The sequence below is a fragment of the Sus scrofa genome, chromosome 7 (genome assembly GCF_054392235.1).
Source record: "Sus scrofa isolate SSC_HxYL_T2T_F1_AM1 chromosome 7, Sscrofa_HxYL_maternal_Yorkshire_Landrace_v2.0, whole genome shotgun sequence".
Lineage (NCBI taxonomy): Eukaryota > Metazoa > Chordata > Mammalia > Artiodactyla > Suidae > Sus > Sus scrofa.
This window is the reverse complement of record NC_139389.1, coordinates 83,570,617-83,594,900: the sequence shown is the minus strand read 5'-3', so window position 1 is coordinate 83,594,900 and position 24,284 is coordinate 83,570,617. Positions and strand designations below refer to the sequence as shown.

Below are 24,284 nucleotides of genomic sequence, written 5' to 3'. Positions count from 1 at the left end.
AGGTCCTCCACCGAAGCTGGAATTCCTTGGTTAATTGTTCTCTCTGGCTATTAGCGGAACCTGTTAGTGTGGCCCACGAAGGTCAGCGGAGCTGCGCGAGGCTAGTTGCTAAGCAAGAGGACCTTCGGTCAACTGCCACCTGGGCCTCGACGAGAGGAAGTGAGTACCCCTACTCCGGAAGCTGGTTATGGGACCCCACTGTTCCCTCCTGGTCGGCTTCTTACCCCAAATTTCTCTTTGCAAGGGCAGGAAAAAGAAGAGTGACCTTTCTAGGGTCACTCACGACTCCGCTCCAGTTCTTCTCCTCCAGGAAATAGTACGTGGGATGGAAACACCAATAATAATTGAAACCACGGGACAGGTCTGAGGTGACTGTCTTCACGGACCGTGCCTCGGCCAGTGCTCTGATCTTCCACATCTAAGCAAGAAGCCCTGCCATTAAGGCCTAAGAGGAGATTGGTTCAGCTACCACTTCCTTACTTTTCCTACCCTCCAGGTCTCAAATTCGTCACTACCCCGAAGTCCCTGCCATGCCTCACATCGACAACGACGTCAAACTGGACTTCAAGGATGTCCTGCTGAGACCCAAACGCAGTACCCTTAAGTCTCGAAGTGAGGTGAGCCTGCTTCCTTTGTTGCTTCTTCTTGAGCCCACCTAATTGCTCCTGGTGGGCCAGGACTGAGACAGATTCCTGGCTCTTGCCCTCCTGCAATACTTGTCTTTTGGATCAATAAATGCTCAGTGTCCTGTTCCTATCTGCAGGTGGATCTCACAAGATCCTTTTCATTTCGGAACTCAAAGCAGATGTACACTGGGATCCCCATTATCGCTGCCAATATGGATACTGTGGGTACCTTTGAGATGGCCAAGGTTCTTTGTAAGGTAGGACTTCCCTTGTGCCCCTTCCTCATAGTGTCCAGGTTTGGGGGCTGACTGCAGAGGTATCTGCATCTCCACCCCTATCTCAGGTCAACTCTAGCAATTAACAGTGAGGATGCTCAATTTACTGTTTTAAAGCAGTACTAAGACCCCTTTATCTGGATTCAAAAGGCCATCTGGATTTTTAAGTTGGTTTTTTGTGGGTTTTTTTTTTCGCTTTTGAGTTGTATGAGTTCTTTATATGTTTGAATATTAACCCCTTATCAGATATATAGTTTTAATTTTTTTTTTCCCATTCAGTAGGTTGACTTTTCACTTCGTTGATGGTTTCCTTTGCTATGAAGAAACTTGTAGAGGTATCATGAAGGGATGTTGAATTTCTGCATCTCCTGAGATAATCATATGGTTTAATTTTTAATTTTTGTCTTTTGGAGCTGCACCAGCGATATATGAAGGTTCCCAGCCTAGGGGTTGAAATCGGAGCTACAGCCACAGCAACCCAGGATCCGAGCTGCCCTGTCTGTGACCTACACCACAGCTCACGGTAACACCAGATCATTAACCCACTGAGCGAGGCCGGAGATTGAACTTGTGTCCTCATGGATACTAGTCAGATTCATTTTCACTGAGCCACAATGGGAACTCTGATGATCATATAATTTTTGTTTTGTTGATATGGTGTAGCATGTTGATTTCACCCAGTAGGTATTGTTTAATTGCCACACATTTTTGAATTTTTCAGTTTAATTTTTGTAATTGGTTTTTTAAATTTCATGTCATTGTGGTTGGAAAAGATGCTTGGGTATTCCCATTGTGATCCAGCCTTGCCTTGAGCTGTGGTGTTGGGTGCTGACATGGCTCTAATCCTGCCTTCTTGTGGTGTGGCCTAGGCCGGCAGCTATAGCTCCGATTAGACCCCTAGCTTGGGAACTTCATATGTTGCTAGTGCAGCCCTAAAAAGCAAAAAAAAAAAAAAAAAAAAAAAAAAAAAAGAGAGAGAAAAAAAAGAAAAAGAGAAAAGATGCTTGACATGTCAATCTTTTAAATTTTATTAAGATTAAAAAAAAAAAAGGCCGAGTTGTGAAATTCACAGCTAAGTTTTGCTCCCATTTTTCTGATATATGAATGGAACTTTCCCTTTTCTCCTGTCCAGCAATTTATACATCCTGACAACTTTTTTTAACATCCAGGTCATCTTCTCCAAATCATATGCATCTCTCTTTACACTACTGTTAGGACACTGAGCATTTACTGTTTTAGTCCAGAAACTAAATATAGAGTATTGAAAAATTCCTAATTAGAAGATCCTAGAGAGAAGCAGCTTATTTCCTTTCATGCCTATTTTTTTTTTTTTTTTTAAACCTTTCTCTTCTTTAAGTCCTAGGTTCCTGGGAGTTTCTGAGATGAGCCCCAAAATAGAATGTGTTTTTCTTATATACAGGTTATTGTTCAGTTTCAAAATGGAAGATGCCGCTCCTGTCAGTAGTATTACCTGCCTGTATACTTGTAGCTGAGAAGGTAGATAGCTATTTTGGGTGCCCTGAGAACGTTGGATTCTTCTGGTTAATGTAGCCCTGGTGGATGGATTCTGCTGCTGCTTGTGGTTCTCTTAGCCTTAAAGACTTCATCTCCTTTTCTCTGTTTTCAATTGCTGTAAGTCTTTATGGAATGTCTGCTGTCCTTTCTCTGAGGTTCATGGTTATGCAGTTTTACTACTGTATTACTGTTGTCATTCATCAAGTGCTTAGGAATCCTGCTGTTGCCCACTGTCCACCTGGCCTGTGCAAGAGAGGTAAGGAATAGTGAATCTGACCTCAGTGTTGTTTTTGTTCTTTGGTTTTGTTTCGTTTTTTTTTTTTTAATGGCTGCACCCATGGCATATAGATGTTCCTGGGCCAGGGGTTGAATTTGAGCTGCTGCTTTGGTCTACGCTGCAGCTGCGGCAGCGCTGGATCCTTTAACTCACTGTGCCAAGCTGGGGATTGAACCTGTGCCTCCACAGTGGCTCAAGGCACTGCAGTTAGATTCTTAACCCACTGGGCCACAGCAGGAACTCCTGACTTCAGGGTTAACAGATGTTCTGTTTTTTGTCATTTTATGGCTGCACCCGTGGCATATAGAGTTTCCCAGGCTAGGCGTCAAATCTGAGCTGTAGCCACTGGCCTACGCCACAGCCACAGCAATGTGGGATCCTTAACCCACTGAGTGAGGCCAGGGATTGAACCTGCGTCCTCAAGGACACTAGTCAGATTTGTTAACCGCTGAGCCACAGTGGGAACTCCAATCCTTGCTAGGATTGCCTTGATGCTTTATGTTTCATTACTGCTAATGAGTGCTAAAGAAGTCAGATTTGAGAGATACAGTCAAGTCTCTCAGTAATAATTAAAAAGTTGGTTGCAAGCAAAGATCTTTTGAGATCTTTGAGTATGCTCATCATGCCACCTGTGCCAGTATATCTCTAAGGTCTGCTGACTTCCTAGAGTGATTTTTGTCTTTTTGGCATGTTGATGGCAGAGTGTTGCTGAGAAAGCAGAATTCAGTACCAGCTTTAGCTCAGTAGTTTTTGATGACCTCTGAGAGTAGCATTTACTCTTCCTTACTGCTGGCTGATGCGTGACTCCCTTGGATTTCTTGTCAGTTGCAAGATTTGTGCTGTCTCAGTCAACTGTCTCTTGTCTTTTTGCATGTCTGCACTTATTGGGGTGGGGGTGGGGGCACTCAGAGCACCTGGAAGTTCCCAAGCCAGGGACTGAACCTGTGCCGTAGCAGTGACACAAGCAGTAGCAAAGCCGGATCCTTAACCCACAGGGGAATCCCTGCATGTCTGCACTTTTTAAAGCAAAAATGCTAGCAGTCACAGTAGCCTTGGAATGCCTTTCTCAAAGTACAGGGATGTTGTCTGCAATTTGTTGAGCTAGGCAATACAAGTCTGATGAGTCATTATATCCTTAAACTTGGTTGACTGAAATAGACTTTTCGAGTTGGTCCCTGTCTCAAGAAAATTTGTCTTACTCCAGAGAAGATAGAGAAAGGGTAGCACCTTACTGGCTCTGTTAACCTTTAGACTTTACCTTTTGTGATTCTGTGAGCATTTAGACTCATTGAATTACTGCTGGGCCAGAAGAGACCAAAAAAGAGGTTAGTTCTGTCATAGGTTATCATAGGAGGAAGGGCTGAGTCAGTGCAGGCGGGCAGTGGTTCAGTCCAGTCTCTTCATGGTTCTTTCTTGTCTACTGCTTGTCCCAGTGCACCAACAGCTTGTCCTTGTCACCTGTTAAATCAGAAGCACGGGATATGCTGGTGGGTGAAGTCCAAACCAGGTAACTTTGTACGTTGGCGGGAGTGTATGACAAGTACTAGCTTATGGCAAAAAGCCCTACTGGATTCATGGGGAGAATAATGGCTGAAGTGAAATCACAGCTCGACCACTGACTTCTTCAAGTTGCTCCTTACAGACTTCAGTCCTTTTGTCTTCAGATAGGATGGTATGAAGGTCTATTTTTAGAAAAAGAGACTCTTTTAACAGAATTCTCTCCTTTATGATGGCTTCTCCCCAGTTCTCCCTCTTCACGGCTGTCCATAAACACTACAGCCTCGAGCAGTGGAAAGAGTTTGCCAGCCAGAACCCTGACTGTCTTGAGGTAACACTGGTCCTCCCAAATACCTTCCTTATCCCAGTCTTCTAGGAATCCTTGTTTGGCTTCCTGGGGACCAACCCTTACCTCCCTACCCCTGTTTGCTATTCAGCCAGGCGGTTTCTGACATGCCAATGGCCCTGTTTCTCTCACAGCATCTGGCCGCCAGCTCGGGCACAGGCTCTTCTGATTTTGAGCAGCTGGAACAGATCCTCGATGCTATTCCCCAGGTGAAATACATATGCCTGGACGTTGCCAATGGCTACTCTGAACACTTTGTTGAATTTGTAAAGGATGTGCGGAAGCGCTTCCCCGAACACACCATCATGGTACGTCGCCGTGGCCCTGAAGCTGGCCCATTCCTCTCCTTCCTCCACTCTTCCCTGCCACTCCATTTTGTTACAGTTCATCTGAGCAGCAGTTCATCTCTCCTCTGCTGTGTTATGATTTTCCTAGTTCACTTAATCATGTCACTGGGTGATCATCCATGGCTGCATGCTTTAAATGTTTGTTTACTGGCCAGGGCAGTTTTCTCTGACCCTTGATACAGTCTTTGTAAATCCAAATGGAGATACACTTGCAACTAAGAGACCAACAATTTAAAATAGTCTCATATATATATATATATGTATGTACATATAGAATCCTATATCAAAACTGCAGGGTGACTGCAAACCAAACATCTATAATTGACACACACACACATAAGAAAAATCAACTCAAATACAACACTAAAGATAGTCATCAAACCACAAGAGGAGAGAACAAGAGAAGAAGGGAAGAAAAAAGAGCAACAAAAATCCCAAACAGTTAATAAAATGGCAATAATTACTTCAAATGTAAATAGACTAAACGCCCAACCAAAAGACATAGACTGGCTGAAAGGATACAAAACCAAGACCCATATATATGCTGTCTTCAAGAGACCCACTTCGCTTCTAGGAACACACAAACTGAAAGTGAGAGGATGAAAGAAAATATTCCATGCAAACGGGAATCGAAAGAAAGCTGGAGTAACAATACTCGTATCAAACAAAACAGACCTTAATAAGAGGCAGGAAGGACGTTACATAATGATCAAAGGATCAATCCAGGAAGAAGATATAACAGTGGTAAATATATATACACCCAGCAGAGGATCACCTCAATATATACGGCAACTGCTAACAACCTTAAAAGAAGAAATTGACAATAACACAGTCTTTGCAAATCCAGTGCCCGACATCACACACCAGATCACAAGGGAATGCTTACACATTGTACGTACTTCTGGTACACATACACCTGCCCACAGAAATGGGCAGGCACTACAATCCTACCAAAGAGGTTGCATGAGAGAGTGTTTTTTATTTATTTATATTTTTTACAAGCTCAGGGGAGTGATGACAAGGCCTCCTTTTCATCACAACATCGAGTGGTCTCTCTGTCCTGTCCACCAAAAGCAAATACAATTGTGTAGATGGGTATTTAGCCTGTATTTCCATGTTTTCCCCTTTTTCCTGAAGCCAGAGAGGTTTCATAACATAACAGCTAAAACACAAGATATGTTTGGGTCTGTGGGCATGGAGAGGGAGAGAAATCTGCTGTAAATTAGTTGTGGGCTTGGTCCAGTTGGACCTCAGCTTTACCTTAGTACAACAGTGACACTGGCCCCTTACCTCAGCTTGGGAAGTGGGCTCCTTTGAAGAGGCTCATTTCAAAGCCCTCAGAGGGCCCAACAGAAGGAACCCAGGCACCCATCTTTGTAGTAATGTTGGAAGCACACAGCTTCCTCTGTTTCCGGTCCCAAGAATGCTGACTGGATGGTTCTGTCCCAGGCAGGGAATGTAGTAACAGGAGAGATGGTGGAAGAGCTGATCCTCTCTGGGGCTGACATCATCAAAGTGGGAATTGGACCAGGTAAGCCGGTTCACTGGGGGCCACCAGCCACCCATTCAGTGGCCAGCACCCCTGGAGAACCTGACTCTCATCCTTGTCACGTTCTTCACAGGCTCTGTCTGTACCACCCGGAAGAAAACCGGAGTGGGGTATCCACAGCTGAGTGCGGTGATGGAGTGTGCAGATGCTGCGCACGGTCTCAAAGGCCACATCATCTCGGTAAGGCCCACAGGCAGGGTAGAGTGTGAGGCTGCCAAACAGTGGGGTTTTCTGCCAGGTCTGGAGGCTCTGGGAGAGGTGGATCAGGACTCTTGGGTTCCTGTCAGCTTGGAGGTGGGCCATTGGGAACCTCCTAGAAGGCTTGGGAAATCATGCTCTCTCTTCACAGATCTCCTTACTTTGCAGGATGGAGGTTGCAGCTGTCCCGGCGATGTGGCCAAGGCTTTTGGTAAGGACGTTGGGAGGGCATGGAAGGAGGATCTTGTTGAAGAGGATGAGTCACCTCTGAGGATCTAGGATCAGGCTAGGGAAGTCCAAGAAAGCTGTTCAGATTTTTTTTTTTTTGTCTTGTCTTTTTAGGGCCACACCTGCGGCATATGGAGGTTCCTAGGCTAGGGATCGAATCAGGAGCTGTAGCTGCCAGCCTACGCCACAGCAACATCAGATCTGAGCTGTATCTGCAGCCTACACCACAGCTCACGGCAACGCCAGATCCCTTAACCCACTGAGCCAGGCTAGGGATCGAACCTGCGTCCTCATGGATGCTAGTTGGGTTCATTAAGCACTGAGCCATGACGCGAACTCCCAGATTTTTTTTTTTTTTTTTTTTTTTTTTGTCTTTTTGCTATTTCTTGGGCCACTCCCAAGAAATATGTGGCATATGTAGGTTCCCAGGCTAGGGGTCTAATCCGAGCTGTAGCCACCGGCCTACACCAGAGCCACAGCAACGCGGGACCCGAGCCGTGTCTGCAACCTACATCACAGCTCACGGCAATGCCGGGTCATTAACCCACTGAGCAAGGGCAGGGATCGAACCCGAAACCTCATGGTTCCTAGTCGGATTCGTTAACCACTGTGCCACGAGAGGAACTCCCCCAGATTTTTAACGGCCGCACCTGCAGCACATGGAAGTTCCTGGGCCAAGGACTGAATCTGAGCTGCAACCTGAGCTGCTACAGTCAGGTTCATAATCCACTATACCACAGCGGGAACTCCTCAGATTCTTTTATAATCTGACTAGTGACCTGAAGCCTGTGATGTCACCTGGGGCAAGCCAGCAGGGGAAATCCTGAGATTCTCATCCCGACTCTCCAAGTGCACCATCTGCAGTGTCCCTGGAACTGCTGGATAGTGTAGATGCCCAAGCCCTGCCCCCAGACCCACAGACTCTGGCTCTGGAGAGTGGGGCTGCAGATCTTCACTCCCACAGCTTCCTGGGTGATCCTTGCTCACACTAAAGTTGGAGACCTTTGCTCAGCTGGGGACAGTAAAAAAAAAAAAAAGGGTGGTCAGAAGATGAAAGCAGCAAAAAGGAGAGAGCAGAATCCAGGCAAGGCACCTCCAGAGGCTCTTTTTAAATTCTTGGAAAAGTCAGGCTCACTGAGGAATAGAAGCCAGGGCAAAGCAGGCCTGTGTGCTGGGTTGTGGACCAGCTAGGGAAACAAAACCAGGAAGATACTGGAATCATTGTCAGCCCTGAGACTTTGATGTGAGTTGCTTTTGGGGGCACGAAGGCGGGCGCCTGAGCGAGATTCATCTCTTTTCCCTCTTGGTGCTGGCAGGGGCAGGGGCTGACTTCGTGATGCTGGGTGGCATGCTGGCGGGGCACAGTGAGTCAGGTGGTGAGCTCATCGAGAGGAATGGCAAGAAGTACAAGCTCTTCTATGGAATGAGTTCTGAAATGGCCATGAAGAAGTATGCGGGGGGCGTGGCTGAGTACAGGTAGGTGTGGGGGCCAGAAGCCGAGGGTTCTGATAAAGTGTGACTTTCTAAGTAAGGTGGCGACAGACCTCAGGGCTGCTGGGAGATGGATGGTACAGTTCTTGGGGGAAGAGGGGAAACTGGGGTAAATGATAGAGACTGGGGAAGAGTCATTTGGCTTAAGGAATCCAGAAAGAAAAGCTAAAAAAGCTTTTCCTCCTCTAAGGGCCTCAGAGGGAAAGACTGTGGAGGTGCCCTTTAAAGGGGCTGTAGAGCACACCATCCGGGACATCCTTGGAGGGATCCGTTCTACCTGCACCTATGTGGGAGCAGCTAAGCTAAAGGAGCTGAGTCGGAGAACTACCTTCATCCGTGTCACCCAGCAGGTGAATCCCATCTTCAGTGACGAGAGCTAGACCTGACAATTCTGCCCTCCCAGGGCACCAGCACCCCTTCTGCAATTCCCAACTCCTAGGACTCTTACTTGGTCATTTCCTACCCTCTCTCTGCTGAGGGCTCCTGCAGTGATTCTGCACTTATCTATCTGCACGTGCAAAATGCCCAGGGTACTCACTGGGGAGGAAGCAAGGAAGGCAGGCTGAGAAAATGAAGTAAGATAATCAAACAGGAATCTGGGGACCCGGCATTCTGAAGATTATTAAAAGGAAGAGATGCTGATTCATACATAAGGGCTTTATGTGGGCTTGGTCTGGAAGAGACAGGTCTTTAGAATCATGTTTTGTTCATCAGATTCATTAAATAGAATCTGGAATATCTACAAAGCTCAGAAGTGTTTATATATTTTAAGTACCTCAATAAAGAGAAATCCCAGAGTTCCCATGGTGGCTAGTATTGAAACTGACTAGTATCCCTGAGGATGCAGGTTCGATCCCTGGCCTCGCTCAGTGGGTTAAGGATCCGGCGTTGCCGTGACCTGTGGTATAGGTCACAGATGTGGCTCGGATCCCGTGTTGCTATGGCTGTGGGGTAGGATGGCAGCTACAGCTCTGATTCAGCTGCTAGCCTGGGAACCTCCATATGCCATGGATGTGGCTCTGAAACTCAGTGACATCAACATAGGTTCACTTCCAGGAAGAAATCACCCAAAATTAGTGGGAACAGCTAAGATCTGGTCTGACTACCAAAAAAGCACATTATAATTAAGAAAACTGCTCTTCACTATAGCAACAGAAGAGGGAGCACTTGCACTGAAAAAACAGGAAAGGCCCATAAAACTCCTTTCTCTCTGAAAGATACATCTGTAAAAGCTGACCCAGAAAAATCCAACATATACTCAAACGTAAAGATAATGACAAAAAAAAAAAAAAAAAAAAAGAAAGAAAGAAAAGAGATTCTGGGGTTTTCTGCACAAGGCTAGCATCTGGGTGCTGCTCTAAGGCACTGACCCAGCAGAGCCAAGGACAGTGCATACTCTTCCCACAAAGCATCTCCGTCCTAGTGCCACCGCTCCCAGGGAACCTGGCAGTAGGAGGCCTTACAAAAGTCTATTCTGGTATCAGGACTCACATAGTATTTTCAGAGTAGCCAAAGGAAACTTCTTATCCAGGCTCAGCTCTGGTAACCTTTTCGGGCACATCTGAACAGCACTCTCCAGGGGAAGTGAAATGGCAAAGGGATCCCCTTCCAGCCCTGGAGAGGCCGGTTCTGTTTCTAAGGAATAACCTACAGTGACCTTAAAGAAGCCTTAATTCCCCTCCCTCACACCAAGACAGTCTTTTAAAAAATCCCAAATTTAATTATCAAGCTTCACAAAGTGATTTTTTAACTATGTAGTCAGTCCAAGCCTAGGCTTCCACTTTATTCCCCCAAACTGCATGCAGAACTGAGGAGGAAGGAACTGGCTGAGTGCCGCGAGCACGCCAGTCCTATCGTAGGAGTCTAGAACTGTCTATATGGTCAGGGAAAGGGACAGACTCAGCACTGGGGTCAGAAGGGGGGAGGTATTCACAGAAGGTGGGGATCAGGGTGTCAAACTTTGTCTTCTGATAGTTTTCCAGAGATTCCTGCAGAGAAGGGAGCAGGGACATCCTATCATCACTGAGACATGCCCTGAGCCCCTGTCCTCCAGACCATGTGGCTTTCTGCTTGGTTCTGCCACTAAGCGCCCCTGCCTCCCCCAGCTTTCCATTGCTTCCTACTCACCTTTCCTTCTCTCGGGCCATTTTCCTCCTCCTCCTCCTCCGAGTCCAAAACCAGGTCCCCTATGGTAATGTCAGAGCTGCACAGAGACGGAGGACACGCTGCAGGGAGGAAACCAGAGTCCAAGTACTCTTCTCGGTGAACATCGACCCTCGAGTCTCCAAGAGAAGGGGCTGTCTGACCCGGTCCTGACTCAGGATGACCTACCTGGCTTCCTGGCCCTCGGAGGTGATAATGACAGTCTCAGGGGGCCCATGGGGCAATCCAAGCAGTTCCTGAGGCGAGAGCAAACAAAGACAGGGTGAAGGGAAAGCAGGCAGGGAATGTGCCACTAGGAGGGAGAAACAACTGGTCTACTCACTCCTTTTGCTCTGAGGCAGACAGGTCAATTGGGTTCTCCTTCAGAGCCCTTCCCCCCAGGGTCTTGGATGGACTCCTAGACTTGCCAGCAGAGGCCGCTCTGGTGCCCACTGCACCTGCTGGATCTGCCATGTGTGTCCCATGTTCTTCCCTGTTTTCAGGCTTAGATATGACTTGTGTTGGTGAACCCAGATTCCTAAAGGGGAACAGCATAACTGTGGGGCGCTCCTTATGGCCTCCGCTAGTGGATGCCCACCGAGACTGGATTCTTCGCCGGCCTAGAGGGGCCAGATTGAAGTGGTGGCCAGCCAGAGGTTCTGGGTGCTTCCTTGAGATTGGTCCCTGTGGAAGGTGTGGGCCAGGCTGGGCTTTTGGCAGAGGGTTGTCGAGTGCTGGTCTTGGCTGCTGAGGAGGACTCTGCCCCATGGGCTCTGAGGTGGTCGCTGAGTCAGTAGCAGAGCACTCTGAAAAAGCAAGCAGAGCTGCTTAAAAAGGCAACCTACTGGAGTTCCCCTCCTGGCTCAGTGGTTAAGGAATCCGACTAGGAACCATGAGATTGCAGGTTCGATCCCTGGCCTCGCTCAATGGGATGAGCGTAGCCTTGACCTGTGCTGTAGGTTGCAGGTGCGGCTCGGATCCCGTGTTGCTGTGGCTCTGGCGTAGGCTGGTGGCTATATTTCTGATTAGACCCTAGCCTGGGAATCTCCATATGCCGCGGAAGCAGCCCTAGAAAAGGCAAAAAAGACAAAAAAAAAAAAAAAAAAGTCTCAGGCTAGACATTCCACCCCCAAATTCTTAGTTTTCAGAGATGGTCCTGGTACCTGGAGGTGGCCACCCCATGTCCACAACATACTGGCTCAGGACAAAAGAAGTGACAGAAGCTCCAGGCTGCATCCAATTCAGCACATCCTGAAGCTGTGGGCAAGGAGAAGAGAGGCATAAAGACCACAGTCCTTGACACAACCACCCACATTCTACCCTTAATGTGTTTTGTTCCCAGAAACCTGCTGTGCCTGCAGTGTAGGCAGTGCTTTTTCCAGCTGACACAAGTATTCAAAAAACAGCTTTTCCATGGCAGCCAGGAAAGTTTCCCCATACTCTTGCTCAAGTCCCTGCAGGAAGGAAAGAAGCAGGTCAGAAAAGGACTAAAGAAAAAGCTACACCATAGCTTCCAAAGCTGCCAGTCCCACCTGTAGGTTCGAAGCCAAATCAACAGAATCCTTTGCTAGTTGCTTCACCTGCTGGCAAAAGGTTTCCTGGGCCTCTGAGATTTTCCTCAGATCCTGCTTTGTCTGTTGGGAGTAAGGAAAGCAAACAAGTTAGGGACATCAGGACCAGTGACAGGAAGGAGGAGCAACTGTGCTGCCCTAAGTGTTAACTGGGGGTAGGGCTTCTTCCAGGGACGACTCACGGCTTTGGGGTCCCGCACCACAGGTCCAGACTCTGGGAAGTGGTGATTCAGGGCATTCAGAACCTGGGCCCAAGGCCGGCCCTGCAGGATCAGCTCCACCACCAGCTGTGAAGAATACTGAGCTCAGAATCCCCACGTCGGGGCAAGCTACCCTTTTCCAACCAGTCCCACTCCAGAGCGGTCGGTCCAGCAGAGGACCTCGTATCCCTCCCCTTTCCCCTCAACCAGGTCCTACTGACTCCAATACCTTGGCCTTTAGGCCCATACACAGGCGTTCATGGTGCCGGTAGCGAACCAAGCCAGGGGCAGCAGCGCGCAGGGATCGCAGAAACTCCAATACTCGCGGAAAATGCTCCACGCGCCGTCCGCGCACAACTTGCCAGCTGGCTGCGGCTGCGAAGCGCAGGGCTGCGGGACCAGCCTCCGGGGGCGCGGCCATGGCCGGCGGGCTCCACCCCAGGGGCCGTCCCTTTTGGTTCCTACCTCCAAGGCGAGGCTTCGCGACTCCTCCTAGGGGTGGGGCTTCCGGTGGCCCTCCGACTCCGCTATTTTGGTCTGCGCCGCATAGTTCGCGATCTGAGTCCACACCCTCCCGTGGGTCACTAGAATTCTAGGGTTTTTTTCCCCAACTCTGGATGCAGCCCGAATGGAGAAGCTGGCCAGCTACACTGGCACCAGGTTGCTGTGTCTTAGACGCCGCCGCAGTCTCTAACCGGACGGCTACCTCGCTTCGGCTCTGCCACCAGTTTCCCTACCCCGGAAAAGGGTGGCAGTGGAGAACCAATGGGCCTTCAGGCAGAGGAGACGTGACGTCGCGTCATAAGGCCACGCCCCCGCAGATCCGGCTGCGCCGCTGCCGGCTCCCGCCCACTGTGACCTGCTCTGCTGACGGCCGGTGGGTGGTGGCGAGTGCAGTTTTGGGTCCCGCCCCTGGCCTCGGTGTTTTTTTGCGGAGCATATAGAGAAGTCACGTCTTTCTTTGAGGTCTAGCTTTTTGGTCTTTGAAGGAGGTCTATGCCACTTCCTTTCTCCATTGTCTTCACCTCTCAAATACGATTCCTTAAATCCCGGCACCCAAACCAGCGCCTGCAAAGCCTTTCCCGGCGGCGCGCCGCTGCCATTAAGAATTCAACTGTTCTTCCTTTCACAGAACAGAAGAGGGCGCCCGCCTTTAAAAAATAAAATACAGGGAGTTCCTGGTGTGGTTCAGCGGGTTACGGACCTGACTAGTATGCTTGAGGATGCAGGTTCGATCCTTGACCCTGCTTAGTGGGTTGAGGGTCAGTTGCCTTGAGCTTTGCTGTAGGTTGCAGACGCGCCTCAGATCTAGCGTTGCTGTGGGTGTGGTGGAGGCCAGCAGCGGTAGCTCCCATTCGACCCCTAGCCTGAGAACTTCCATATGCCACGGGTGTGGCCCTAAAAAAGCAAAGGAAATCCAACCAAACAAACAAAAACAAACCCGAAAACAAAGTTTAAAAAGATACATCAGGAGTTCCCGTCGTGGCGCAGTGGTTAACGAATCCGACTAGGAACCATGAGGTTGTGGGTTCGGTCCCTGCCCTTGCTCAGTGGGTTGACGATCCGGCGTTGCCGTGAGCTGTGGTGTAGATCGCAGACGCGGCTCGGATCCCGCGTTGCTGTGGCTCTGGCGTAGGCCGGTGGCTACAGCTCCGATTCGACCCCTAGCCTGGGAACCTCCATATGCCCCGGGAGCGGCCCAAGAAATAGCAACAACAACAACAAAAAAAAAGACAAAAGACAAAAAAAAAAAAAAAGATACATCAGATTGTTACCCTGTTTTTCTCTAGATGGTGAGACTAGGTAATATTCTATGTTTTCTATGTTTGCTATCTTTTCTTTTTTAATCATGAAGTGCTAAAGTAAATAATAAAAATAGATTTTCTTTTTCAAATTGCTTCCGCGCACTTGCTACAGTCAGTCCCCTAATGTAAATGACTGTTTTACTTGTCTTTCTCCTTGTCACAGTTTCTGGTGCCTCTCATTTCCATTGCCAGGAACAGAACCTCTGCACACAATGTACATTTTCTGTTGATTGAATTAATTACCTTCTCTGACTGCCTTACAGGGGTTTAGTGAAATTACCCTTTCTTTGGGGCATCTCCTTTCCTAGATATAATGGCTCCCCACCGTCTCCACTTAAGATCAGTCTTCTGAGGTGCCCCACATATTCAGCTGCCCAGGGGGCATCTAGTTGGAGGTCCCGAAGTACCCAGATCAGACATGTATGAAATTCTAGTTATATTTCACTTTTGAGACATAATTTTGATATATACAGAAGTCTAGGTTGGTGGGCTTTTTTCCTTCAGCACTTTAAATTTACTGCACTCCACACAACTTATACAACTCAACAGCAAAAAAGCCAACAACCCAATGGAAAAATGGGCAAAAGACCGGAATAGATATTTCTCCAAGGAAGATATACAGATGGCCAACAAGCACTTGAAACAATGCTCAACATCACTGATTATTAGAGAAATGCAAATCAAAACTACCCTGAGATACCACCTCACTCCAGTCAGAATGGCCATCATTAGTAAGTCCACAAATAAATGCTGGAGGGGGTGTGGAGAAAAGAGAACCCTCCTGCACTGTTGGTGGGAATGTAAACTGGTACAACCACTATGGAGAACAGTATGGAGGTATCTTAGAAAACTATGCATAGAACTCCCGTATGACCCAGCAGTCCCACTCTTGGGCATATATCTGGACAAAACTTTCCTTAAAAAAGACACATACAGGAGTTCCCGTCGTGGCGCAGTGGTTAACGAATCCGACTAGGAACCATGAGGTTGCGGGTTCGATCCCTGCCCTTGTTCAGTGGGTTAACGATCCGGCGTTGCCGTGAGCTGTGGTGTAGGTTGCAGACGCGGCTCGGATCCCGCGTTGCTGTGGCTCTGGCGTAGGCTGGTGGCTACAGCTCCGATTCAACCCCTAGCCTGGGAACCTACATATGCCGCGGGAGCGGCCCAAGAAATAGCAACAACAAAAGACAAAAGACAAAAAAAAAAAAAAGACACATACACCCACATGTTCATTGCAGCACTATTCACAATAGCCAAGACATGGAAACAACCCAAATGTCCATTGACAGATGATTGGATTCAGAAGAGGTGGTATATATACACAATGGAATACTACTCAGCCATAAAAAAGAACAACATAATGCCATTTACAGCAACATGGATGGAACTAGAGACTCTCATCCTGAGTGAAATAAGTCAGAAAGAGAAAGACAAATACCATATGATACCACTTATATCAGGAATCTAATATACGGCACAAATGAATGTTTCCACAGAAAAGAAAATCATGGTCTTGGAGAATAGACTGGTAGTTGCCAAGGGGGAGGGGAAGGGAGTGGGATGGACTGGGAGCTTGGGGTTAACAGATGCAGATTATTGCCTTTGGAATGGATTAGCAACGAGATCCTGCTGTGTAGCACTGGGAACTATGGTCACTTATGATGGAGCAGGATAATGTGAAAAAAAAGAATGTATACATGTATGTGTAACTGGGTCACCATGCTGTACAGTAGGAAAAAAAAAAGGTAAAAAAAGATAAATTTACTGCACTCTCTTCTTGCATAGTTTCTTTTTCTTTTTCTTTTCTTTTTTTTTTTTTGCCTTTTTTGCCATTTCTTGGGCTGCTCCTGCGGCATATGGAGGTTCCCAGGCTAGGGGTCCAATCGGAGCTATAGCCACCAGCCTACACCGCAGCTCACAGCAACGCCGGATCCTTAACCCACTGAGCAAGGCCAGGGCTTGAACCTGCAACCTCATGGTTCTTAGTCAGATTCGTTAACCACTGAGCCACTATGGGAACTCTGAGAGGTCCAATGTAATTCTTATCCTTGCTCCTCTACAGGTAAGATGTCCCTCCTGCCACCTTTGTTCTTTGTTCAGGATTTTCTCTTAGTTTTGTATTTTCTGTTCATCCTTCTTATTGTGAGGACAAGAGAGAATGGTCTAAGCTCCTTACATGCCAGACCAAAAACTAGAAGTCAACTTCCATTTTATTTTGTTTTATTTGTCTTTTTTTTTTTTTTTTCCTTTTCTGGGGCTGCTCCTGCAGCATATGGAGATTCCCAGGCTAGGGGTCTAATTGGAGCTGTAGCCGCTGGCCTACACCAAAGCAACAGCAACGAAGGATCTGAGCTGTGTCTGCAACCTACACCACAGCTCACAGCAACGCCGGATCCTTAACCCACTGAGCAAGGTCAGGGATGGAACCTGCAACCTCATGTTCCTAGTTGGATTCGTTAGCCACTGAGCCACGACAGGAACTCTTCAACTTCCATTTTAAATCTTGTTCTTTCTCCTGGGCTTTGTATTTTTCTGCTTGGCATCTTTCTTTGACCATGGTCAGAAACCCAGACCACTGTCCTTAACTCTCTCCTCCCTCCTCTCCAAATTTAATCTCTCACCAACTCTAGTCAATTCTACCTCCTGAAGAATCTTCAGACCTATTGCTCTCCCCCGCCCCTTTTTTCATTCTGTTGTTATCCTCTTTCAGGCTGTCTCTCACATTGAGAAGACTTTGTAGTCTCCTGACCCCCAGCCCAAATCCTAATTTCTTTTCCATTTTTCTTTGGCCACGCCTGCAGCAGAAGTTCTCAGGGCCAGGGATAGAACCCATGCCACAGCAGCGACACAAGCCGCAGCAGTGACAACTCCAGCTCCTTCAACCAATGAGCCACACAGGAACTCCACCCATGTTGCTTTCATCATAAATCTTGGGAGGGAGTTCCGGTCGTGTCGCAGCAGAAACGAATCTGACTAGGAACCATGAGGTTTCGGGTTTGATCCCTGGTCTCCCCCAGTGGGTTAAGGATCCAGCGTTGCTGTGAGCTGTGGTGTAGGTCACAGACGCGGCTCTGATCTGGCATTGCTATGGCTCCAGCATAGGCTGGTGGCCACAGCTCTGATTGGACCCCTAGCCTGGGAACTTCCACATGCCATGGGTGCAGCCCTAGAAAAGACAAAAGACAAATCAATCAATCAATGTTGGGAAATGCAAAACTGATCATATCATCCCTTTCCACCCATTCAGTGTCCTCTTAGAAAACCAACAACAGAGGTTGATACTTGAGCTCTCAGGATTCTACATCCAGGTCCAGACTTTGCTCCTTGGCCTAAGGGGATGCAGAAGCTTCCAGCATTAGCCCCAGGCTTTGCCAAATCAAACCCACCCACATGGGATTCATGCACCCTTGTATCCAGCCCAATTCCCCAAGGCTAGGATGGTCCCCTTCCCTTCTGTTGGGCTTCAGTTGATGCTATCATAGTCCACACTAATGTCTCCAACTTTAAATCTTGGGGCAAGAAGGCATTCATAATATTGATCCTTTATATTCAGGAAAACTTTGGATACTGATATAAAGACTCCATCCCCACCCTAGTGGTCAACTTTGTAAATCAGGTGTCCCAGGAGAACCAAAACTGGTGACCAAGACTCAGAGATGATGACTGTCTCATCACTGTCCAGGGATATCTCCTAAGAGGGCAACTCCAGTGGATTTCTTAAAGTCAAGACTAAGACCACCTCCTCTTTATTAAAAAAAATGCACTCTGTTAATATAAAGGATGATGTAAAGGAAGTAATCACATGAATAAATGTAAATGGCTTAAAAGTAAATTTCCCTAGGAGTTCCTGTTGTGGCACAGCAGAAACGAATCCAACTAGGAACCAGGAGGTTGTGGGTTCAATACCTGGCCTCGCTCAGTGGGTTAAGGATCTGGCGTTTCTGTGAGCTCTGGTGGAGTTTGCAGACGCGACTTGGATCTGGCATTGCTGTGGCTTGGCATAGGCCAATGGCTATAGCACCGATTCAACTCCTAGCCTGGGAACCTCCACGTGCTGCAGGTGCGGCCCTAAGAAGACAAAAAAAAAAAAAAAAAAGGTAAATTTCCCTAGTATAGTTTTCAGAGGTGCAGTCCCAATAAGAGCTCTGCTCTGCTGGTCATGACTCAGCTTCCCCTGGCTCCCACTTCTCTCTCTCTTTCCCAGAACTGGTCTAGTTATCCATCATACATTCTCCCCACAAATGCTCCAAAACACAATCCCGTTGCACTCCTTCGCCTCAAGACTTAGTTCGCTCCAATTTAGTTCATTTTCAGGTATGTATTGAGTGCTACGATGAGTCATGGACTATGAATCAGTGTAAAAGAGATAAGGTGAGGCGTATATTTAGTGGGAGGCAAACCTGGCCAGGACAAGTTAAGCTGGGATGACTGAGATTCTGATACCCACTCCCAGAGAATTAAAGATCATCCCCATGAACCCCATGAAGCACCCAGATTGAGCTGAACTCATACTAGGAGCTTTTTTTTTTTTTTTTGTCTTTTTAGGGCCGCACCTGCGGTATGTGGAGGTTCCCGGGCTACGAGTTGAATCAGAGCCGTAGCTGCCAGCCTACACCACAGCCACAGCAACGCCAGATCTGAGCTGCATCTTCGACTTACACCACAGCTCATAGCAACGCAGGATCCTTAACTCACTGAGTGAGGCCAGGGATTGAACCTGCGTCCTCATGGATGCTAGTCAGATTCATTTCTGCTGAGCCATGACAGCAACTCCTGCTTTGCTTTGCTTTGCTTTTTGAAGATTTCAAGAGTTTTTGAGCTCTAATACATACAGGGGACCAGGATAAAAGGAACAAATGTGAAGCAAGTTACAAAGTTGTTAGAAACCTTAAGCTCTCACATTTTCTCCAGAGTTCAATAAAAAGAGATATTGTTGAGTTCTGGTTCAACCTTTCTGGAAATGAATTTAATAAAATGTATCAACCGCCTTAAACATGCTCAATCCTGTTTACACAATAATTCTCACTTGGGGGGTTATCTTAAGGAAGTAGTGGAAAATGAGCGTAAAGGTTTATGTGCTTGAACAAGGATATTTATCACAGTTCTGTTTAGAATAGCAAAACTTTGGGAAGACTTAAATTAACAGGAATGAGAAATAAATCATGTTCTTTGTTCATTTTTGCTAAAAACATAATACAGCTATTGGAGTTTGCTCCACAAATTCAAGCAATAAGTTACATCTTGCAAATTGTTGCATTTAAATTTATAAGTAGCAAACAGTAGCTCTGTGCTGGGCCCTGTTCTAGGTCCTGGGTTGTAGGTGTAATCAAGATATATAAGATCTTATCTTTTTTTTTTTTTTTTTTTTGTCTTTTTAGGGCTGAGCCTGCAGCATATGGAAGTTCCCAGGCTAGTGGTCACATCAGAGCTGCAGCTACAACCACGCCAGATCCAAGCCGAGTCTGCAACCTACACCACAACTCACGGCAATGCTGGATCCTTACTTAACCCACTGAGTGAGGCCAGGGATCAAAGCCGAGTCCTCAGGTATGCTAGTCTGATTCGTTACCACTGCGCCACAATGGGAACTCCCGATAAGGTCTCATCTTTTAAGGAGCATGCCTTTTAGAGCAAAGAGACAGAATTCAATAAATGGACATGCTGATGTTAAACAGTAAGTGCTAGGTAGGCTATGAAATAAAACAGGGCAAGGTGCCAAAGGGACTGGAGGCAGTAAGCTGATCAGACTGATGGACAGGGAAGAGCTCTATGGGGAGGTGACGTTTGAGTTGAGACCTGAATGTCATGGGATCAGCCATTCACCCGGGCGAAGAGTGTTCCTCCAGGAGTTCCCTTGGTGGCGCAGTGGTTAACGAATCTGAGTAGAAACCATGAGGTTGCGGGTTTGATCCCTGGCCTTGCTCAATGGGTTAAGGATCTGGCGTTGCTGTGAGCTGTGGTGTAGGTCACAAACGTGGCTCGGATCCCGTGTTGCTGTGGTTCTGGCGTAGGCCGGCGGCTACAGCTCCGATTCGACCCCTGGCCTGGGAACCTCCATATGCCGTGGGACCGCCCCAAGAAAAGGCAAAAAGACAAAAAATAAAAATAAAAAAAAGAGTGTTCCTCCAGAAGGAAGAGCAGATTTCAGTCTTAGGTAGAAGGTTGGTGAATTAGAGAAGCAGAAGGACTGCGGGGCTGAGGCAGCAGGGCCAGGGGCACATGTGGAGTTGAGGTTGGAGAGGTCTGCAAGGTCAGGGTAGGACTTTGGACTGTTCCCAAGGCACTGGGAAAGCACTGGAAGTGTAGCCATAACCTAAGCTGCTCCATCTTCAGCAGCAGAGTTTAACATTTACATGCTATCTTCCTTTTCTACTGATCCTGGCAAGTCTTAAGAGATAATTAGATAATGACTAGTTGACTAAGAGACAATTAATCTTGCTTGCTTAAGAATTCCAGGGACTGGCCTTAAGGAGGTGGGAGCAGACCAGTCCTGGAGTGGGGGATTAATTGTGCATAAAACCATCAAAATGACACTGGCCAGACCACCACAACACCAATTTTGAGATGGTTATTGGAGCTGACTGTGCTGTTCAGCATGTAGCCCCCCACCTGTACACCCCTGAAACTCCCCTTTAAAACCTTGGTCCCCTAACTGGCACCTTGGAGATAGTTTTAGGACACTAGTCCACCATCTTCCCAGGTTGCCAGCATCCTGAATAAAGCAGGCTTTCCCATCCCATCAACACTTGTCTCTCGAGTACTGGCTTTTCAAGGAGCAACCAGCTGAACTTGGGTTTGGTGAAGGTTTGAAGCCGGAGAGTACCAGAATTTAGAGTTAAACGACAAGGACCTACTGTATAACACAGGGAATTATTCTCAATAATCTATAATGGAAAAGAATCTGAAATATGTAAAAATATAAATACATATATCTGAATCGCTTGATATGTACTTGAAAATATGACAACATTGTAAACTAACTATATTTCAATTTAAAAAATGGTTAATAGAATTTAGAAAGCTCACTGGCTGTAAAGAACCTGGATTATTCAGGAATGAGTAGAAACATGCCAGGAGCCTATGGCAGTTCTGTAGGGAGAGAGAGCACAGTGACAGTGCCACGTGCAAAAAAAAATTGACAGATTTAGAGGTACTCTGAATGTAGAACTGGTAAGAATTGCTGATGGATTGAATATTGGAGGAGAGGAAAGGGAGGGATCAAGGGTGACTTGTAGGGTTTTGGTGGGGACAACTGGGTCATTATAGTGACAATGAGATGGGAAAAACCAAGGGAAGAAGAATTTGGGATGGAATTAAGAACTCTGAGGGGCCACTTTCCATTTGAGATAAAATACAGACTGTGGAGTCAGACTGCCCAGGTTCTATTTCCAGTCTAGACTGCTAAATGATTTTGGACAGGTCACCTAACTCCTTGTCTCAGTTTCATCATCTATAGCTGGGGCATTAAAACACAGCCTACTTTAAGAGGCTGTGGTGAAAATGACAGGTGTTATTATATATAAATAGATTAGCACCAATTTTTTCTTCATTACGCAATTATTTACTGAGCATTTCTAGGTACTAAATTCTGAGCCTAAAGCAGAGACCAAATTAGACAAAAAGCACCACTCTTGTGGAGTTTATAGTCCAGATGGGGGAAGGGGAGACGCAATAAATAAATGCATTATCAAAATATTTAGTACGTTGGGAGCTCCCATTGCGGCTCAGCAGAAACGAATCTGATTAGCATCCATGAGGGTTCGATCCCTGGCCTTGCTCAGTGGGTTAAGGATCTGGCGTTGTCGTGAGCTGTGGTATAGGTCGCAAACGCGGCTCAGATCCCGTGTTGCTGTGGCTCTGGCATAGGCCGGTGGCTACAGCTCCGATTCGACCCCTAGACTGGGAACCTCCATATGCCGCGGGAGCGGCCCTAGAAAAGGCAAAAGGACAAAAAAAAAAAAAAATAGGATGGCCTCAAAGGCCCCATGAAGACAGTAATATTTGAGGAAAGACCTCAAAGGAGGGGAGGGTGCCAGCCACATGGGTATCGGGAGAAGAGTATGCTGGGCAGGGGAAAGGCTGGTGAGTCCAAAGGCTGAGGCTTTGAGAAACAACCAGAAGGGTGAAGCAGCCATGGGTGTTATTCTGTGAGAGGTGAGGAGCCACTGGGGGGTGTGAGCAGACTGGTGACATGATCTGACTGACATTTAAAAACATCCCTCTGACTGCCAAATTGAGACTAGACAGGGCAGGGCAACGGCTGGTGAGGGAAGGGGGCGGCTTGGACTGGTATGGGGCAGCACTGGTAGAGAGAATTTGGTAATTAACAAATAATACAAAGAATTCAATATATAGAACATCAGATGGTAACATGTACTACAAAGAAAAATAATGAGCACGGGGGACAGGAAACATGGAAAGTGTTGCAATTTTTTTTTTTTTTTTTTTTTTTTTTGGCTGTGCCCACAGCTTGAGGAAGTTCCCAGGCCAGGAATCAAACCACGCCACAGCCATAATTAGAGCCACGGCAGGGAACCAGATCATTAACCTGCTGAGCCACCAGGGAACTCCAGGTGTTGCAATTTTAAAATGAGATAGTAAGAGTTCCCGCTGTGACTCAGCAAGTTAAGGACCTGATGTTGTCTCTGTGAGGATGCAGGTTCGATCCCAATCCTCCATCAATGGGCTAAGGATCTAGAGTTGCTGCAAAGCTGCAGCTTAGTTCGCTGATGCAGCTCTGACTCCACCCCTAGCCCAGGAACTTCCATATACCACAGGTGCAGCGGTAAAAAGGTTTAAAAGAAAAAATTAAAAAAATAGAGAAGACCATAAGATGGGGGCACTCAAGGAAGAACTGAAGGAGAAAAAGAAGTGAGCCATGGGGCCATGCAGGGAAGAACTCTCAGGAAGAGCACAGCCCTGAGGAGCACCTGGAGCAGGAGTGTACCTCGTACTGTCCAGGTGGGAAGGGGCCAGCCAGCTGGAAGGTTTGAGCCAGGAAGGGAGGGATGATCTGAGGGGGGGGGCGGAGTCACAGAGCACTGCAAGGACTTTGACTTTGGTGGAGGCCAGTGAATGTTTTTGAGCAGAGAAGTGACACCATTTGGTCCATGTACTCGTTCTGGCTGCTGTATGAAGAACAGGGTACCAAAGCACAGGAGTGGAAAGTGGGGAAATGATTAGGAAGTGGGTAAAACAGTCCAGCTGAGAGATGACGGCAGCTCTGGTGGTGGTAGCTGCTGAGATGACAAGGAGTGGTCAGATTCTGGACACCTATGGATGAGAGAGAGACCCAGCAAGATTTGCTGACAGATGAAACGTGGGATGCGAGAGAAAGAAAGGAGACAAGGATGACTCTAAGAGTTTGGGCCCAAGAAACTGGAAAGATGCAGGTACCATTTGTTGAGGTAAGGGAGTCTGCAGGAGAGTATATGCTGGGGGTTAGAAGCTTGACCTTGGACGTGTTACACTTGTGGTGTCTATGAGACATCCAACAGAGATACCGAGAAGGCAGTAAATGTACAAGTTTGAGGCTCACGGAAAACACACAATTTTGGGAGGTTAGCAATGCTCACTTTGGCAGAGCATGGCTGGATGAGAGAGAGCCTGGGGTGGAAGCCCGAGTCACCCCAACACTCCAAGTCTGAGCAGAGGCAGAGGCACCAGCTGAGGAGACTGAGAAGGGCAGCCAGAGACCTGGGAGGGCCAGCGGGTGACCTGGAAGCCTAGTCTCTTGTCTAGTCTCTAAACATGATGTTTTCAAAGAATATTTAATGCTGTAGGAGAATGCTCACCAGTGGCTATGTGGAGGGAAGAGCGGCATATGAGACACACATCATTAATAGTTACTTTCTGTACATGGTGGGGTTGAAGATAATTGTTATTTTCTGCCTTACAAATTTCTATATTTTCTTAACACTGAACACATACTACTTTTTTTTTTGTCTTTTTGTCTTTTTAGGGCCGCACCTGCACAATATGGAGGTTCCCAGGCTAGGGGTCTAATCGGAGATGCAGCTGCCACCCTATACCACAGCCACAGCAACATCAGATCCGAGCCACATCTGTGACCTACACCACAGCTCAGGGCAACGCTGGAATCCTTAACCCACTGAGAGAGGCCAGGGATCGAACCTGCAACCTCATGGCTCCTAGTCGGATTGTTTCCGTTGCACCATGATGGGAACTCCAACACATATTTCTTTTGTAAAAATTCT

The 24,284-nt window shown here is 47.3% G+C and overlaps 2 protein-coding genes across 16 annotated transcripts; one reads left to right on the top strand and one right to left on the bottom strand.

Annotated features, from left to right (window-relative positions):
* Window positions 1-32: 32 nt before the first annotated feature.
* On the top strand, window positions 33-9,146 carry GMPR2 (guanosine monophosphate reductase 2). Of its 5 annotated transcripts, XM_001928014.6 has the most exons (10): window positions 33-159; window positions 497-617; window positions 764-883; window positions 4,438-4,521; window positions 4,671-4,844; window positions 6,333-6,414; window positions 6,506-6,612; window positions 6,799-6,841; window positions 8,175-8,334; window positions 8,540-9,146. In XM_001928014.6, the coding sequence occupies exons 2-10, from the start codon at window positions 531-533 to the stop codon at window positions 8,727-8,729; spliced, it is 1,047 nt and encodes a 348-aa protein (XP_001928049.1). In that variant the 5' UTR covers window positions 33-159; window positions 497-530; the 3' UTR covers window positions 8,730-9,146. The 5 variants fall into 5 exon arrangements, with proteins under 5 accessions (XP_001928049.1, XP_084825239.1, XP_084825240.1 ...); XM_084969113.1 differs by having other exon boundaries at window positions 6,506-6,841; XM_084969116.1 differs by lacking the exons at window positions 33-159; window positions 497-617; window positions 764-883 and adding an exon at window positions 2,538-2,672.
* TINF2 (TERF1 interacting nuclear factor 2) lies at window positions 1,906-12,994 on the bottom strand. 11 transcript variants are annotated; one of them, XR_014810789.1, is made up of 11 exons: window positions 12,492-12,994; window positions 12,245-12,349; window positions 12,024-12,125; window positions 11,838-11,945; window positions 11,655-11,748; window positions 10,835-11,297; window positions 10,681-10,748; window positions 10,477-10,574; window positions 9,368-10,337; window positions 6,174-6,999; window positions 1,906-4,151 (listed from the first exon to the last, which is right to left on the bottom strand). XR_014810789.1 is itself a non-coding variant. In XM_001927925.6 (9 exons), exons 1-9 carry the CDS (start codon window positions 12,681-12,683, stop codon window positions 10,200-10,202), a joined length of 1,368 nt encoding a protein of 455 aa, XP_001927960.1. In that variant the 5' UTR covers window positions 12,684-12,994; the 3' UTR covers window positions 5,843-10,199. The 11 variants fall into 11 exon arrangements, 3 of the variants coding, with proteins under 3 accessions (XP_001927960.1, XP_005666294.1, XP_084825237.1); XR_014810786.1 differs by lacking the exon at window positions 1,906-4,151 and having other exon boundaries at window positions 5,843-7,037; window positions 9,338-10,337; XR_014810785.1 differs by lacking the exon at window positions 1,906-4,151 and having other exon boundaries at window positions 5,843-7,029; window positions 9,338-10,337.
* Between the last annotated feature and the right edge of the window lie 11,290 nt (window positions 12,995-24,284).